The sequence below is a fragment of the Hyperolius riggenbachi genome, chromosome 1 (assembly GCF_040937935.1).
Source record: "Hyperolius riggenbachi isolate aHypRig1 chromosome 1, aHypRig1.pri, whole genome shotgun sequence".
NCBI classification, from domain to species: domain Eukaryota; kingdom Metazoa; phylum Chordata; class Amphibia; order Anura; family Hyperoliidae; genus Hyperolius; species Hyperolius riggenbachi.
The window spans coordinates 95,221,806-95,241,412 of NC_090646.1; the positions used below are offsets into that span (position 1 = coordinate 95,221,806).

Consider the following 19,607-nt stretch of genomic DNA (forward strand, 5'->3'; position numbering starts at 1 on the left):
CCAGGGAAGAAACAGTTGTAACAGAAACAGGCCCAGCACCACTTACTGCACATCAGTACAAAACCACACCAATCCTGGGGTATGATTCCTGGTATTATAATGCAGGCAACTCCCCCATCTGAAATGTAATATCTCGCCTATACCTGGAGATCCAACTTGACTAAAAAATAAATATTTTTTCTTGACCTGCAGAAAATAAGATGCTTTTGCAACTAGTGCATAATCAGATGAAAGAGGACAGTGTATGTGGTACAGGAAACCGCAGCATACAAGTCTATACTGTAAACGTTCTATTCTGTGGTATAAGAACTGCACATTTATATCATGTCTTTATTCATTTGGCACGCCACCAAGTCTGCAACAAGATCACACAGCATGGCAATCAGATTGTTGGTGCTGCACAACCTCATCTATCATCTCATAGCAGTATTTATCAGAACAGCATAGTTATAAAAAAAATCCTACATTAATAAAACCTGTGTTTCCCTGAGTTTTGCCCAGCAGGCATGCGTGGCATGCAGCCAGACCCGGGACAGCAGGATGGGTTCGGATCCTATCGAGGCTTCCCCCATCCTCCTGTGTCCCTCCGAACAGCAGAGATTTAAATATTTACCTTCCCAGCTCGAGCGCAGTATCAGCTCTCCGAGGCGGAAATAGCCAATCGATGTTGGTCCGCACTACTGCGCATGCGCATGTCTCCTGCGCATGCGCATGTCTCCTGCGCCTGCGTAGCAGAGCGGACCCGACAGAGATTGCCTATTTCCGCCCATCTCAGTGCTGAGAGGTGCAACAGCGCCCCCGCTGGAGCCAGGGAAGGTAAATATATCACGTCTTGTCAGGCTTGTCGAGCCAGGATTGTGGAACGCTTCAGGGGAGTCAGCGCTGGACTGCCTGCAGCTACAGGGATGGGGGAAGCCTCATTGGGACCTTGAGGCTTTCCCTTCCCGAGCTAAGTACCCCCTTCCCCCTCCCGAGCTGAGTCACCATTGTTACAGAGTCTCTTTAAGTATAGCTTTTTATATTTTGCAACATTGATGTCTTTATGTTTCTTTTTGTTTTGTCAAAAAATATTCGAAAAAAAAGTTTTTGTTTTTTTTTAAATGACAAACGGCCTGGGAGCATAGAGAACCTAAAAAAAATACACATTGCCTGATCTACTGGAACCCACTAGCAGTGATTTTCTAAGCGCTAGTTATTTGTAAAGCTCTTGCTAATACAATTCTGTGTGATTTTTAGAAAATCACATCCCTTAAAGAGACTCTAAAGCGAGAATAAATCTCGCTTCAGAGCTCAAAGTTAGCAGGGGCACGTGTGCCCCTGCTAAACCGCCGCTATCGCGCCGCACAAAGGGGGTCCCTTCACCCCCAAACCCACCTCAGCACGATTTGGTCGTGCATTTGGTCGCTCCTGGAGGTAAGGGCTAACGGCTGCAGCCCTGCCTCCAGTCGCGTCTATCAGCGGCGCATCGCCGCCTCTCCCCCGCCCCTCTCAGTGAAGGAAGACTGAGAGGGGCGGGGGAGAGGCGGAGATACGCGCTGACAGACGCGCGTGGGGCAGGGCTGCGGCGGTTAGCCCTGCCCCAATGCGGAAGCGCTCCCCTGCATTACGGAGGGGATTTGGGGGGACAGGGGCCCTCGTGCAGCCGCGGGATAGCGGCGTTTTAGCAGGGGCACAAATGCCCCTGCTATTTAGGAGGTCTGAAGCGAGATTTATTCTCGCTTCAGACTCTCTTTAAGTGAGATCACATACATAGCATTGCATTAGCAAGAGCTTTTCATATCACATGCGTTTAAGGCTGGGTGCGCACATAACAGAAACGCTAGCGTTGTGTAAAACGCTGCATTTTTGCCGCTAATGGAAGTCTATGGGCCGCAGGAAAAAAACGCATATGAGTTTTCTATGCGTTTTCAAACCTGCATTTTTAAAAATGCTGGTTTTGTTGCATGAAATTCATAGACGCATTAAAAAAAGCACACAATGAAAGTCAATGGGAATGCAATGGTATGCGTTTTTCATGCGTTTTCCATGCTTTTTATATGCATTTTTCACGTCAATTTTTTTTTTTGCTGTATTTACGTTTCCTGTTGTCTTCCTAGTGATTTGCATAAATGGAACATGGAAAACGCATACAAAAAGCATATGCGTTTTGTATATGCAAACCGCAAATGCATTAAAATGCATGCAAAACTTATTGCAAACGTACCTAAAACGCAGTAAAAGCGCACAAAAAATGCACACACCATTTACATAAGATGCAGCATTTCACGCTATGTTATGTGTGCTCCCAGCTTTCGCCTCTTTCACATTACATAACGTGTGCATGAACCCGACTTTGTGCATGCGTTATGACCTGCGATGTGACGTCAAGAAGTTGAAGTGCGAAGCTGATCAGCGGTGGAAGTTCTAATTCACCCGACGGGAAAACGCTGCGGCTGGACTAATAAAAGCTCCCAGATGCGTTACAATGAAACGCATAATAACACATGTGTTATGCAGCCAACCTATGTGAACCTAGCCTAAATTATAGTTCGGGGCTACCAGTTAAAAAAAAACACAGTTGTTATTGGAGACGCAGCACAAAAATGTTGTAGTCCCACAGCCACCAATTCACTAATCTTTCACCAGTTGAACTATATTCTAATAAGACCCAGGTGATTGTTGTAAAGATTTCCACAAGTTATTATTTTTCTTTTTTTGTAAAACACAGTCCAGGTTTGCTACATTATGCTTGCTTTGTAGTATTCCCTGGCCTTAGTAAAACATAGTATTTCGTTTTTTCTTGAATAAGGTCATGTTTCCTGTGGTCTTTGCATATGTTCCCTGTGACAGAAGGAATAAAATACAATGGGACAGCAGCGTGGCATGTTATACTCACATTGCATGGGTACAGTAAAGCATACAGTCAATAAAAAGTATGCTTAACTTTTACTATCAGTCACTTATGCATCCTGCGCCAGTATATCCACGCCCCTTGAGACTTCATCTTAGCTCCAGGGGCATAGATATATGTACCTAGCCGCAATTGCCTGCTGCACGTTCTCGTCGCCATCTCTTAGTACACTGATCTGTGAATGGGAACATGTTCCCAAGTGAGATGCCGGTGGACACTGACACAGTAAAAGTAAAAACATACACACAGCACTTCCTGTGTACTGTTCACAGTATGCAGTAATAAAATGGGGGGGGGGGGGGGGACATCTAGTGTCCAAAAAGTAAGAAGACACCTACATACATTAAATTAAAAAAAAAGAATAAATCCCACATTAATAAACCTCTCCCCCCCCCCCCCAAATCGTTTATAAAATAAAAACTTAAAAATAAGACATTTAAGAAAAATGCATAGTTACCTTATGGACTCAACCTTTTTAGTATGTATGTCATTCGGGTAATATTACTGTTATTTTTTTTAAATAAGGGCTTGTAATAAATGTTATAGTGTAAATGAAAAAAAACACACTTTTATTTCCAAATAAAATATTATCACCATACTGTATATTGTACTGATACACAGAGGTAAATAAAATGTGTTTTATCCACAGTAGCACATTGTATTTTAAAACTATAAGGACTGAAAACTGAAAAATAATGCTTTTTTTTTTTTTTCATTTTTCTTACTATTCCCATTAAAATCTATTTAGAATAAAATAATTCTTAACGAAAAAGTACCACCCAAAGAAAGCCTAATTGGTGGCAAAAAAATACATCATTTTGGTGTGAAAAGCAGTGATAAAGTTATTATCGAATGAATGGGAGGAGCACTGAAATTTGAATATTGCTCTGGTCCATAAGAGAAACACCGTCTGTAGTGGTCAAGTAGTTAATGCACGCATTGTGCAATAACACACTGCATGCCATGCATTACGATGCTGCACCCTGTTATACTGCAACACTCCCGCCGCACTGTGAACGTCACATAGGTGGTGAACTGCAGTGCAGTAAGCTGTGTTACCGAGTGGTCGTTGCACTGCACCACTGTGAAAGTGGCCTTGAGAGGAATTTGCATGATCAGGATGTTTTTTTTATTTTTAGCAATACATGTTTTTATTGAAAGAACAAGGATCATACAAATACAAGACTTTGTGCACTCTAAAGTACAAGAGAGTACACAGAATCAATATTATAAACATTGCATCAGACAACAATTCATGGTAAGCCCAAGAATAAGCAGATTTTGACCATGTAAGAACACTCTGTGGACTCTCAGAAGTCAGTGACACTGGGCATGTACGAGACAGGTGAAAAAGGGCGCCACCATAGGCTGTAATGTGAATTACAGCTATAGATGCTCAGAGGGCAATTTGGGCACCGGCAAAAGACAGAGCCTAAATGACAAAAAAAGAAAAAAAAAATCTGGCAGCCAAATTGCATCTTACCCGTCCGTGGCGGCCTGGAAGGAGATTAGTAATCTACGCTGCCAAGAAACTTGCAATAGCAGGGTGAGCCGTTTTTCAGCTTCACACTGCGCCCAAATCCCTGGTGCCCTTGTTGCATAAATGCATGCCAGAAGGAAAGCAGCGCTGTGTAAGAGGTGTGCAGGTGATGCAAAAATGTGAGCTGCCCCAGTGAGTTATCCAATGAGGCTGCGTGAACCAGGCAGCAATGCTACCGAAAATAGTATTGTGAGGAGCAGCCCGGAAGAAGCCGATAGACAGCGGCGAATCGCGACGGCGTTGGGTGGCCCGCTTTCCTCCATGACCCGTCGGTAAGTTTGGATCTCAACCCCTCACAATACTATTTTCGGTAGCATTGCTACCTAGTTCACACAGCCTCACTGGATAACTCACTCGGGTTACTCACATTTTTGCATGACCTGCACACCTCTTACACAGCGCTGCTTTCCTGTCACCCTATGCTCTGTGCCTTGTCTATAGGCTTATACTTTGCCCACTCATCCTACCAGCCCTTCCCAACTTATTTCTCACACTGCATACTTCGTGACATGTGTACATTTGTTCAGGTGTACACCTGTCCACAATTTACATGTATAGTCACTCCTGCTTTGGAACAATGATGAGGAGAGTTGTTGGATTATTGTGCAATATATTTATATGCATGTTCTCCTTTTATCCAATTTGTTAGCCCTATTTGTACAGGAGTATTGATTTACTGAATGTCAGAGCTACCTACTTGATTGCCCACCGAGATGCACTTTATTGTTTCTACCTCATGAAAAGAAGCAAAAGCAATCCTGCACAAACTGCTGCACCACCAATTATGAATATAACAAAGCTTTATTGAACATTCTGTGTAAACATCATAAAAACATATAAAACAGTTGCTATGAACAACAAATCACCACAATACATTGTTATGTGGGAACAATATCACAAATGCCTCACCTCCTATATAACAGATAGGCCCTAATGGCTGCCAAAGATGGTACTCAAAGTACCTTCCTGAGGAAGTGGTCTTTTTTGAACCACGCCACGCGTGGAGCGTCTTGTGTGCCTCCCTCCACCCTTACTCCATGGCTGCCTCTCTCTACCATCCTGGGCTATGTATGTATGCTCCTTAAACACACAGGTATCCATGATCCCTATATGCACTGTCCATATATGTTTATATTCACCATTTCTCATGATTCATGAGCATATTGCTATATCTCAGCACCTTTTCTGATGTTTCTCTCACAGTTGTTTATAGGAAATTCCCTACTGGTGGTGTTCATGTTCATTCTTTTCACTTGATAGTTTTTTGGCTCAGACCCGGGTCTAATATACCAAATGGGGGGTTCAATTCCATGAACCCACTTTGAGTACCATCTTTGGCAGCCATTAGGGTCTATCTGTTATATAGGAGGTGAGGCATTTGTGATATTGTTCCCACATAACATTGTATTGTGGTGATTTGTTGTTCATAGCAACTGTTTTAAATGTTTACACAGAATGTTCAATAAAGCTTTGTTATATTCATAATTAGGGTGCAGCAGTTTGTGCAGGATTGCTTTTGCTTCTTTTCATGAAATCTCTCTCCTGGTCCTGTAGCTAGCACTAGAGTTGGGCCGAACCTCCGATTTTAGGTTCGCGAACCCTGTTCGCGAGCTTCCGCGAAAGGTTCGGTTCGCGAAAAAGTTCGCTAACCGCCATAGACTTCAATGGGGAGGCGAACTTTCAAAGTTTTAAAAAATTCTATCAACTGGAAAAATGATAGAAAACATGTTTCAAAAGCTCTAATACCTGGATCCACACCTAATTGAGTGAAATACACATCACTGCTGGAGGACCCACCCTCCCTCCTCCTCCTCCTCCTCCAAGCAAGGTCCTTTATACCATTTGCCTACCTACACTAATTAGTTATGGGACAGCTGCTACACACTCTGCTAGGGAGATTTTAATTCCTCCCTCCTCCCTTCTGCCAGGGAATTATACTATTTTAAAAACCAGTATACATCATACCATAGCTGGTACATCATACCATAGCTGGGAATACATACATGAGTATACATCATACCATAGCTGGGAATCGAACCCAGATCTCACTGTGTGGTGGACACGTCACCCTAAGCACAGTACCACTACAGAAGTAAGTGAAGCTAGCCTAAAATGTAACATTTATGCTCAATGCAATAGAACCATTAGGTTGCTTAAAGGAGAACTGTAGTGAGAGGTATATGGAGGCTGCCATATTGATTTCCTTTTAAGCTATACCAGTTGCCTGGCAGCCCTGCTGATCTATTTGGCTGCAGTAGTGTGAATCACACCAGAAACAAGCATGCAGCTAATCTTGCCAGATCTTACAAAAATGTCAAACACCAGATCATACCATAGCTGGGAATCGAACCCAGATCTCACTGTGTGGTGGGCACGTCACCCTAAGCACTGTACCACTACAGAAGTAAGTGAAGCTAGCCTAAAATTTAACATTTATGCTCAATGCAATAGAACCATTAGGTTGCTTAAAGGAGAACTGTAGTGAGAGGTATATGGAGGCTGCCATATTGATTTCCTTTTAAGCTATACCAGTTGCCTGGCAGCCCTGCTGATCTATTTGGCTGCAGTAGTGTGAATCACACCAGAAACAAGCATGCAGCTAATTTTTCCTTTTAAAATAATACCAGTTGCCTGAATTGCCTGCTGATCCTGTGTCTCTAATACTTTTAGCCACAGCCCCTGAACAAGCATGCAGATCAGGTGCTCTGACTGAAGTCAGACTGGATTAGCTGCATGCTTGTTTCAGGGTGTGATTCAGCCACTATTGCAGTCACAAAGATCAGCTGGACTGCCAGGCAACTGGTATTGTTTACAGAAACAGCCATATCACTCTCAGTTAAAGAGGAACTGTAACGACAAAACAGCCCCTGGGGGGTACTCACCTCGGGTGGGGGAAGCCTCAGGATCCTAATGAGGCTTCCCACGCCATCCTGCGTCCCTCGGGGGTCTCGCTGTAGCCCTCCGTACAGCCGTGACGCAATATTTACCTTCCTGGCTCCTGCGCAGGCGCTCTGATGCCTCTCGGCGCCGAAGTAGGCGGAAATACCCGATCGCCGTCGGGTCTGCTCTACTGCGCAGGCGCAAGTTTCCGGCGCCTGCGCAGTAGAGCGGACCCGACGGAGATCGGGTATTTCCGTCTATTTCCGTGCCGAAAGTCGCCACAGCACCTCTCACTACAGTTCTCCTTTAAGCAACCTAATGGTTCTATTGCATTGAGCATAAATGTTAAATTTTAGGCTAGCTTCACTTACTTCTGTAGTGGTACAGTGCTTAGGGTGACGTGTCCACCACACAGTGAGATCTGGGTTCGATTCCCAGCTATGGTATGATGTATACTAATGTATGTATTCCCAGCTATGGTATGATGTACCAGCTATGGTATGATGTATACTGGTTTTTAAAATAGTATAATTCCCTGGCAGAAGAGACCCTCCTCCCTCCGGTAGGGGGTAGAAGGGTGGAATTAAAATCTCCCTAGCAGAGTGTGTACCAGCTGTCCCATAATTAATTAGTGTAGGCAGACAACTGAGTCAAATGGTATAAAGGACCTAGCTTGGAGGGTGGGCGGGTTCTCTAACACTGAAAGCAGTGTGTTTGACAATAACATGTCTGCTGACAGTGAAATGGAGGCTAAAAATTTTGCTCAATACAGCATTATGGGGCGAATCGAACTTCCGCAAAAGTTCGCCTGATGCAGGCGAACGCGAACCCCCAAAGTTCACCTGGAACCGTTCGCAGGCGAACCGTTCGGCCCAACTCTAGCTAGCACACGTCTGTGTATGCAAAAAAATTATATTTGGAGTGCGGATGCAACCTTTCTTCTATACACTTTATTGTTTCTACCTCATGTTATGTGATACATCAGTGGTCCATCCATTTACCTGGTTTTTAATTGTTTTTATGGTTTTCTGTTGACATCTTTGATATGCAATAAAGATGTGATTTTTTTGAGTTTATATCAGAATGGTGCCGTGTTGTCCAGATCCACCTTTTCTCTTGTTTGATACATGTATGCTCCAGGATCTGGTCTGCACACCTGATTACATATATGTATTATGGTGTTTGGTGCTGACCCTACCCCCCTTGGTTGGGAAACCTGTAGAAACAACTTGCCTCCTTTCATGATCAAGAGTGCAATTTTTACACACCATCACCCTGGGGGCAATTTACCCTAGAAACCGCCTTGGTACGTACCAAAAGGAATGCTTGGCAGGAAATGGGCCCATTTGGAGCTGAACAGATGAGGATTCCCATTGATCCTGAAGAATAGACCAATGGCAAGCCTTGATAGGAAAGTAATCTATGCCAATTTTCAGCTCCCAGGACATCTTGGGGTGGTTTGGATAAAAAAAATATATGGATAATATAAATGGATATGGATAAAATATAAAAAATAAAAACAGAAAAGTACAAATGAAGATAAAATAATTACAGACAGAAAAGTAAAACGAGTGGAGTGGGTGCCAAGTTACAATCAGGCCGGCACCCACACCACGCGTGTGAACAAGCTTCTATCCGGACATGAAATGGCCACCATGGCGGCCTGTTTGTAACTTAGCATCAACTCCACAGTTAATTCTGTTTGTAGTCTAATGTTGAAATCCACTAATACACAGGTTCTTGTTATTATGAAGACAGTGCCCAGATCCTCTTCCTCTGTGAACCCTTCTCTTTTTCATTGATTGGTCAGGCCTGGTATGTGCCAGCGGTGTTCCTCCTGAGAAGCTGGTAGTTCCATTACAGATAGAGGATACACGCTAATCAGTTCAGTGAGACAAGCTCTGTCATGTTCCTCTGACTGTGCATAGCCCACGCATCTATATTAGAAAGTAGGCTTTCCACAGCTGTGGCGAATAATTTGTACAGTCAGAAGGGGATTTCTGCTGTCAGTAAATTTACTCTATTGCAAGGGCTCTCCACTGTTCAGGATTACTATATGTGCTGTATATATGTTTTCAGAGCTTAAACTCTGGGTTTTTTACATGTTTTGGTTACAGATCTGCAACAGATCACCCAGCATTCTACAGAATGTACTGTGACTAATTTTAATCAAACAGTACCCAAGAGATGTTGGGCCTTAAGTACTAAATTGTGGTAAAGTTGCCGTGTTTGGGAGTTCTGGGTTAGTGGACTCGGACTGGTTAGAGTTGGAGGCCTCCTATATGTCCCCGGTTATTATTGATAAATTGTTTCAAATCAAATGGTTTCATCAAACTTACCGTACTTAACACCTGCGAGGCTATCAAAGATGGGTCCAGATGTGAGTTCAGAGTGCTGTGACTGCTGACTGCCTGGATGCAGAGTTCTTGCTTTGTGTGTGTGGATGTTCCGAGGTAAGGGTTTTTTGAGAGTCTGTTACCAAGTTTCTTGCAAAAATACAAGAACATTTGTACAGCGCTTTTTTCCCATAGGACTACAAGATCCACTGGAGGTATGAGGTGTTTAACCTCTTCAGGACAACAGGCTTTGCCCCCCCCCCCCCCTAAAGACCAGGCCATTTTTTGTTAAATAGGCCACAGCAGCTTTAAGGCCAAGCTGCAGGGCCGCACAACACAGCACACAAGTGATCCCCCTCCCCCTTTTCTCCCCACCAACAGAGCTCTCTGTTGGTGGGGTCTGATCACCCCCAGGTTTTTTTTTTGTTTTTAATATTTATTGTATATATTTTTTTTATTATTTAAATTACCTGCAAAACAGAGCCCCAGGACTTTATGCCGATCGGAGTTAGGCGGTGCTTGGGCTGCCATGCCCATTGGCGTGACACCATCAACAACTAGTTAATCCTTGCAATGTTCCTTAAGTAAAAGAAGGAATGTTTCACAACAGCTGAGATTTGATTCCTGAAGCTTAATTTCCCATCAATCAGTACTCACAGGCTGCGCACACAGTCTGAGTTGTTCAGGTCTGAGCTCCCTATCCTTAGCGGTGTTGGTTGAGACTGGGGCTGCTTTGCTGTCGAGCACTGACCTCTGATAATAAGAACCTCAGTTTTGTCAGCATTTAGTTTTAGCCAATTATCATTCATCCACTCCTGAAGCTCAGCTAAGCAAGCGTTTATTTGTGGAGTAGGGTCTGTGACGGCAGGTTTGAATGATAAATATAGCTGGGTGTCATCAGCATAGCAATGATATGTCAGGCCACGTTGATGTATCCTTTAACCACTTCCGGACGGCAGTGATTGAAATCGATGCCGTTTGGAGGCTGTTATTCTTGCCAGGGTGTAGATTTCACCTCACCGCTGCCACACATTCTCGCAGCTCCCACCAATCGCATCGCTCTCTGCCCACCGCAGCTCACTCGCCCTGCTGTCCGTATGACAGCAAAAATCCGTTAGCCGGTCAGGAGCAGATTGCATTGGTTCCTGACCCTGTCATCAATGTGAGTAAATCCGCTCGCAGAGCTCTGCCGTCTAGGTAGGCTTAGGCAACGGGCATGCGGCGTGAACGGAGGTAGCAGCGATTCGGCGGTATTCTTCTATAAGGGGCCAGAGACCGTTGGTACTGAAGGGGTTAAAGTGAACCTAAAGAAGGGGAAAAAAAAACTAAAAAATTTGTTTAACTTACCTGGGGCTTCTACCAGCCTCCTGCAGCCGCCCTGTGCCTGCGCGATGTTCTAGTCCCTGCAGCACCGGGCAACCCAGTTCTTTGAACGGGATTTCCTGATCGCCGAAGGCGATCGAAGAGGGTAGGGGGATGCCGCTGCACAGCGGCCATCATGCAGCGAGCCCTAGGCTCGCTACATGATTTTAAAAAAAAAAAAATACAAAAAACCGGCTGAGCTGCCCCCTGGTGGTTTTTAATAGACTGCCAGGAGGGTTAAGGTTTGGAGATTGGAAATCAATAGATATGTCACATGTGGTACACAAAAACAACGACTCTTAGAGGATTGCCTTCTATGCCAGAAAATGTCTTATTTAAATGGGAATTGCACAGTATTCCATCACTAGAGAATTGTAAAATATAAGTAAATCAAAATATAAGTTTGGGAGCCGGGGTGGATGCTGGTTATTTCAAACCTGGATATTAATGTGAATGTGGCTGATGTGTATTTATGAGCATCTGGATCTTTATTGATGCAATGCTATCTGTGATATTGCCCGTTTTTATTGCTTAGGGTGTAACATAGCTCTTGCATCATATATTGTGTATGGCATACTCCATTACTTGATGTTATTGTTTTGCATACCTTGAATATGGGCCCTTCTGTTACTTGTTGTATTGGTGGGAGGTGGGAGAGGACTTGCAAATAGATTGTTTTTACAAAAAAACTTTAAATAAAAATGTTCTTTAAAAAAAAAAAAAGTTGCACAGTAATTTCACTGGTAATAACACCAGTGGAGCACCGCCTGTTAGCTTAATAGCACCACACGCATTACTGGGCAATGCTTTATTACCGCGCTACCAAAAGTCAGCAACTTGCTGAATGGTGTAAAGTAGAGTAGGGACCCTTTCTAAGAATGAAACCTCATTGCTGGTGAAAGGGTCCAGTACATAATGCTGTTGCATGCAATCCATTTTTTCCTAGATAACTAACTGCATGTCTGTAGCAGCAGGTACCCCCTGACCTGCAGAGCAGAGGAATAAGGCAGTGTGAGAAGGAAAATGGCTGTTTGCGATAAGGATCTGGGCACCCATTAGATAATAGGCAGCACGGTGGTGTAGTGGTTTATGTTCTTGCCTTGCAACGCAGCGTCCCCGATTCAAATCCCACCCATGTCAAAATCTGCAAGGAGTTTGTATGTTCTCCTCGTGTCTGCGTAGGTTTCCTCTGGGAACCCGGGATTCCTCACACATCCCAAAACATACAGATATGTTAATTAGCTTCCCCCTAAATTGGCCCTGGACTACAATACTGTACATACAGTTCACTACACATACATACACACACAGACATATGACTATGAGAGGGATTTGATTGTGAGCTCCTCTGAGGGACAGTTAAGTGACAAGACAATATATATATACTCTGTACAACGCTGCGTAAGTTGCCGGCGCTATATAAATACTAAAAAATTATTATTATTTATATATTGCAAAAACTGAGCTTTTTCACTTTATTATGTGATTACTGTACACATTTAAAATGTTTTATAATTACATGTGTACAAAATGCCAATGAAGGTCAAATTCATTTTAAAGAGTTGTACAATAGAAGTCATTAACCAAACTAGCAACTACCCTCCTGCTCAGTCATCCTATGGCATGTCAATGTGCTGCGTATTCCTGGAACAAGGCAACCAACCACAGGCCCAAAGACAGCAGAGGAGGATCTGCAATCAACTGAATGGCAAGTTGCCACGTCTGTGATCTTCTAAAGGATGACGAAGGAACCAGACAGGATATGGAGGTAACGAAAGTTTATACTTCTATAGCTTTATATGTACACATTCACAGAAATCCACAATTATTTCCAGTTCTCACATTTTTGGGCTGGTGCAGACTACAAGAGCGTTTTAAACGCCAGAGATTTTAAAAGCTCCTGCTAATGCAGTGCTATGGGGGATTTTTACAAAATCACATCGGTCCAGTGTTAACACACACACACAGGATAACATTAGCAGTAGCTTTTCAAATCACAAAGCACTAAGAAAAGCTCATGTAGTGTGTACCAGCCCTGAGGAGCTGTTCAAACTTGAGCGGGAATCGCACGATTCCCGCTCAGCGCAAAACACTAGCTCATGTAAGCCTATGGCAGTGTTCTCACTGCCGCATTTGCGGTTAGCGTTAACCGCAAACGTGCAACATGCAGCGTTTTGCCAGCGATTCGCGATTAGCATGCATAGCACCGCTAATCGTGAGCGCTCCCAGAATGCTGCAGTGTCCAGTGATTTTTCTGCGTTAATGGTGTGAATGGGGCCTCAGTCCTACAAAAAGTCTGCAGAGCAGAGATGGATTAAGATGTATTGGGGCTGTAGGCAAAGTAGTAGAAATGGTGCCCCTTTTTGGTCCTTTTGGTAAGCTAAAGTGGAGAGAGGTCAAAAAAGGGGGCAGGTGGGCCCCTTGACACCCTCTAGGCCACAAGCACCTGCCTAGGTTGCCTGGTGGATGATCCTTCTAAGCTGCAGAGCACCAAGGCATTGCTCAGCAATATGTTCATATGGAAACAGAAGAACATTTTTCAAGAATCCAGCTAGAACTATTCATTTTTGATAGAGATCTCTGAGACAATCAGCTGCATAGAAAAGAGTGTTGGGCACATCTGCCTGGTAATCCTAATAGTAGGTTTTTCAGAGCACAGTGTACATTTTACAGTTGTATCTTTTGGTAGAGGTTACTGAAAGTACACAAATAAAGTTCTTATTTCCTTTGGTTCTACAGTAAGAACAAAGTCTTCTGAGCTCTGTGCAGGTTTCAGCTGATCTGCAAGAAAAAAGAAAACGCATTTCCTGTTAAAAGTGGCTAACGAAAGACGACTGAACAGAGGTCGACATACAGGTGAAATTTGAAAAAAATAGAATATCATGAAAAATGTATTTCAATAACATAAGCTGAAACTAATATATGAAATAAGAACAATTTGCAGGTGTTTGGATTAAATTACCTGATTAGACTGACACTTTCAACCTAGAAAATTGAACCTTTTCACAATATTCTAATGGTCTGAGATTTTGATTCTGGGGTTCTCATAAGCTCCAAGTCATTATCATTTATTTGATATTGAAGCAACTTGATAAAGGCCTTCCAGGCCGAAACAGTGGGCTGTTGTTGCTGTCATTTTTTTTTATATAACTTAAAGAGAAACTCCAGTGAAAATAATGTAATAAAAAAGTGCTTCATTTTTACAATAATTATGTATAAATGATTTAGTCAGTGTTTTCCCATTGTAAAATCTTTTAAATCCCTGATTTACATTCTGACATGTATTACATGGTGACATTTTTACTGTTGGCAGGTGTTGTATCTGCTGTATGGATTTTTGGTAGTTGGAAACAGCTATTTCCCACAATGCAGCAAGGTTCACAGACAGAAAACTGCCAGGAGTACATACTCAGGGTTTCTTGTGGGAGTGGTTTCACCACAATATCAGTCATACAGCACCCCCTGATGGTCTGTTTGTGAAAAGGAATAGATTTCTCATGTAAAAGGGGGTATCAGCTACTGATTGGGATAAAGTTCAATTCTTGGTCGGAGTTTCTCTTTAATAAAAGTATTTGAGCTATACTCACCTCGTGTGGTGCCGGTCCTTTGGGAGTGTAAGCTAGTCTAATGGTCTGAGATTTTGATTTTGGGTTTCTCATAAGCTGTAAGTCATAATCCTATATAATAATAATAATAGGCATCTGTCCCTGTGTACAGCAGGGACAGTTGTCTCTGTAGCTGGGTCCGTGCTTTTTGCTCACACAGGCAGGAGGACAGGGACGGGCCAGGGAGCCAGGTGGGCGTGTGAGCGGGCGGCCGGGTGTGCGCGCGTGTGCGGTGGACGTGCGTGACGGGCGGGTGCGCACATGCGCGCGGAGACAGACCTAGCCCGTTTTTAAACGGGCTAAGGTCACTAGTCATCAAAATAATAAAATAAAGGCTTGAAATATCTCACATTGCATGTAATGAGCCTATTTCATTTGAAATACTGAAATACTGAAATAAATGGACTTTTGCATGATATTCTAATTTTTTGCATTTCCCCTGTAAGATACATACAACAAACATAGAAGGCCAGGCAAGAAACCGCTGGTATTCTATGTAGGAAAGCATGTGTGAAAGGCTTCTTATAAGTAATGCAAATTTATTCCATCATTAGATCGTGAAAGAACAAGACAGCATGACCCCAATGTTTACATATAGTACAAGTACTATAGTATAAAGGTGAGCTTATACTTCTCGATTTTTCCCGTTGATATATTTGATCATTTCGTTTGAATCTGCTAGGAGTCAGTGCCTCGAAGGATGCCAGATTGAAATGGTTGATCACACCAGACAGAAAGTGTCAATCGGTGGCAGTTTGGTAGTTGCAGCAGATTCACAGCCCATTGCGTGGCACTGCATCGAACATTGCAACACTGTGGTTGAACAGATTTTTTTTTTATAGATTTTATGCTGAAATGCCTAGTGTGTGGAGGGATTTGATCATATTTAATCTGAGAGGGATCCATCTGATGGTAGAATCTATGATGCTGAGAATACACACAAAAAAAAAGTCTCTGTACTATAGATGCACCAAGTTTAGTATTTTTATTGTTTTCCTTATTTTTTTCCCTCTAAATCTAGGTGCGCCTTACAGACTGGAGCGTCTTATATGCTGAAAAATACTGTATCTGCTGTATGCCATACAACTCGATAACTGCTTTGCTAATGGAATAAACGTCTACGTGATTTCTCATTGAAGACGATGCAGGGTACTAATTCTGCTACTTCTGCATCACAGAACATTCAGCTTTATATACACTAGGAAGTCAGATAACTAATCTCAGCAACAGACTTACAAGGAACTGACATGTTAAGAGTGTTTGTCAACCTTATGCAAAGTGTGTGGTGGCAAAGAGGAATTTTCTCTTCCTAGTCACGTCTAGTAAAGCATTAACCACATGTTCTTGATTTGTGTTTTCACTTACATAAATATTCAGCTGTGTTTAATTTGTTATTTAGGACACACGGTTTAAAGGAGAAGAGAATCCCTATCTGGAGGGCAATCTGACAGTATCTCAGACTGGTGCGGCTACAACTAACTCTAGGAGATAGGAGAAGAAAGACAAAGGGAGCACTCACATCGGGTGGCAAAAATTGGCTTTGGCCAAAAAGAAAGGTGTCACCTGATGTGGGCGTCCGTACGCATGTCTGCCCCACTATCAGCTGGGGACCAGGCATAGAGGTGTGCAGTAGCGCTTCATTGCTGGTGCGCAACTTCACCACTCATTCCAACCGCGACCTTGCAGGTTGCATATACAGACAGAAGTGCTTTGCAAGAAAAACACGGCTGTCTTGTCAATCAATGTTTGCACATGCCCCACTGGAGTACTTCAGCACATAGTGCTACTGCACAGGACTATGCCCAATGCATTCGTCAAATAAAGGTGCCTGGAAATGTGGGCTCCCAGTAATGTCAACAGTAAAATATTGGTATTAAATACCGATATTTTACTGTAGCCAAATAGAACCCTTCCACCCCCCCCCCCCCACGATGTCTAACCCTTAACCTTCTCCCCCCACACACAATCTAGCTACCCAATTCCCAACCCTTAACTCCCCACCACATGAAGTAGCTACCTAATGCCTAATCCTTAACCCCCTCCCCCACGCACAAACTACCTACCTAATGCCAAACCTTTAACTCCCCCCTGCCCCACACAAACTACCTAACGCCTAAACCCCCCACACACTAACTAACTTGCTGCGGTCCGCTGCAATGATCACACCTGCTGAAAAAAAAAAAAAAAAAAACCTGCAATAAAAATATTGGCATTTGGGCACCTGCGGTGCCTGATATATATTGTGGGCGCTGTACCAGCACCCGTTATCTACCAGGCGCCCAATGTTTCGCTCCGGTGCTTAACCATTTCAGCCCGCTGGGATTTTTCACCTTATGCATCAGAGCAATTTTCACCTCCCATTCATTCACTAATAACTTTATCAATGCTTATCACAATTTATTGATCTATATCTTGTTTTTCTCCACCACTAATTAGGCTTTCTTTGGGTAGTAAATTTTGCTAAGAATTATTTTTTTTATAAATGCATTTTAACAGGATTAATAAGAAAAAAATGGAAAAAATTCATTATTTCTCAGTTTTCAGCCTTTATAGCTTTAAAATAATCCACGCTACCATAAGTAAAATCTATGTATTTTATTTGCCCATTTGTCTCGGTTATGACACCATTTAAATTTTGTCCCTATCACAATGTAGGGTGCCAATATTTTATTTGGAAATAAAGGTGCATTTTTTTTTCATTTTGCGTCAATCACTATTTACAAGCTTATAATTTAAAAAATGTTCGTAGTATACCCCCTTCAAATGCATATTAAAAAGTTCAGACCCTTAGGTAACTATTTATGTTTTGTTTGTTTTTTTGTTTTTCTTTATTGTCTTTTTTTTTCCATTACAAAATTTATTTGGGTAATATTTTGGTGTGGGAAATAAAGTTAATTTTTTATATTATATGTGTAAATTGTAATGTAAAAAATATGTAGATGTAGTTTTAGTATTTGGCCACAAGATGGCCACTTTTTTTTTTTTTTGTTTTTTTTCCCCTCCTTGTGCTTCTCGCTAAGCGAAGCACAAGGGGGATGCGGAAATGTTTACATGCAGAAAGACTGAAGTCCATTGTAAGAGCGCTTCGGTTTTTCTGCTGGGGACACGCATCGGTGATCGGGAACCATGTTCCCGTTCACTGATCCCAGGGCTACCGGGGGCACGGGGGCGCACCCGCGATCGCGCCCAATTACTCCAATTGCTCCACGTGCCTTTTCTACTGTTTCGATGCCGAATCCCCAGCTGCTAGAGGGAAGACGCACATATTATTCTTATTCATGTATAAAGCGCCAACATATGGATGCTTCTCACAAGCAGCCCACCACATCAGGTGTGACCTTTCCTTTTTGCCAAGGCCACTTGCCACCACAGTATTAGTAAGCTCGGGTAAAGCCCGCATGCAAAAAACATGCAGTGTGCGGATTTAACTGCATTAAACAGAATGCAAGTTTGAGTCTGGCATGCCTTCTTCTGTTCTTGATTGATACACTGTGTGGAGCAGGAGTGGTGAACCTGCATGAAGTGCACCAGCATATACTCTCCTGCAAAGGATTAGAGCCAAAACAGAGTTCCCTAATAATCAGTTGCCACCACCACACACTGTGAGCACTCGTGGTTGGGCTTTGGGGGATCCCACTCCCTGCTTCTTTGTCACATCTGTTAAATGTTCATTCATAAGAAACACTGGAGGTTTTGGGAGTGACCAGCATCCCTCTTCAGCTCACCTTTCCTTCTCTCATGTGTGGTGTTCCACTTCCATCGCTGCATGGTGCTCAGGTCCCATGTTCCAGTGAGGGAGCGCTCTTCCACACGAGTTACATTACCCAGTCCTGCAAGAAGAGACTAACACCACAGCAATTACTACAGACATTCTTCCATCAAAATGGAAACATCAAATACTGCAGGGTATAACAAATTACTGGAGAATCACTTTAAAGGACCACTTCAGTGAAAAAGTAAGCAGTTAAAATCTGACAGAACCGACAGGTTTTAGACTAGTACATCTCCTTATGGGTGATTCTCATTTGTTTACCTGCATTTCCTGAATGGTAGTTGCTAAGTCCAACTTCCAAAATCGTGTGCAAATGAGTAGGGAGGCTTGGCTGGTATCTTACTATTTTAGCAGTAAAATAGAAAACCCAGATAATCCCCCATGAGAAGATGGACTAGCCCAAACCTGTCAACTGCTTACATTTCACCATAGTGGTCCTTTAATAATTGCCATGTTTTTAACAGAATGGATAGAAAGAGAGACTCCGTCTGGGTTTACAGCAGTTTAAATCTTCACTGATAAGATTGCCCTCCACTTCCTGCCCTAAAGTCGTAAATGGCGAATCTCCCCAAGTAAAGGTGAAAGGCCACTTCTGACTGGTTCAAGTGTCCCTCTGTGAAAGTCATCCCCATATTTTTTGTTCGCCGGAAATAGCTGTAAAATTTGGAACACACCGCTTCCTGTGTTGGTGTCATCTGCAACAATGACAATAATGCGAGGGCACTAAGAGGGGGCAAATCTTCACTACAGTCGCAGGCAACAACGAAAGTAAAATTGTTGGGTGTATTTGTAAATGGACACTGATGCTTAAAAGCCAACCCGAGGTGAGCAATATGGAGGCTGCCATATTTATTTCCTTGTAAAGAATACCAGTTGTCTGGCAGCCCTGTTATACTTCTGGCATACATAGTGTATGAATCAAAACCATACATATGGCTAATGCAGAAAAACCTGAGTCAGCTGAGTCAGAGTACCTGATTTGCATATGCTTGGTCAGGGTCAATGGCTTAAATGATTAGAGACCGCATCAGAAGGTGACTGGTATTGTTTAAAAAAAAGAGATAAATATGGAGGCTGCCATATCACTCTCACCTTGGGTTCTCTTTAACATGGTCCTATAGTGGGTTGTTGTCGTGTCATCCTGAATCCCAGCAGATCCCAACTTCTGCTGGATGTCCTGAAGCAGCCAAGCTCTTGCTGCCCTGGCCACTAGGGCTGTGGA

General features: G+C 43.0%; 1 protein-coding gene across 1 annotated transcript in view; it reads right to left on the reverse strand.

Annotated features, from left to right (window-relative positions):
- Positions 1 to 12,469: 12,469 nt before the first annotated feature.
- MAN2B2 (mannosidase alpha class 2B member 2) overlaps positions 12,470 to 19,607 on the reverse strand; it is a 103,650-nt gene continuing 96,512 nt past the window's right edge. Inside the window, exons 18-19 of the mRNA XM_068277135.1 lie at positions 18,339 to 18,456; positions 12,470 to 13,789 (exon numbers count right to left, since the gene is read on the reverse strand). Of these exons, the coding sequence (XP_068133236.1) occupies positions 13,701 to 13,789; positions 18,339 to 18,456 (207 nt within the window). The 3' untranslated portion in view covers positions 12,470 to 13,700. The remainder of the gene's footprint in view (positions 13,790 to 18,338; positions 18,457 to 19,607) is intronic.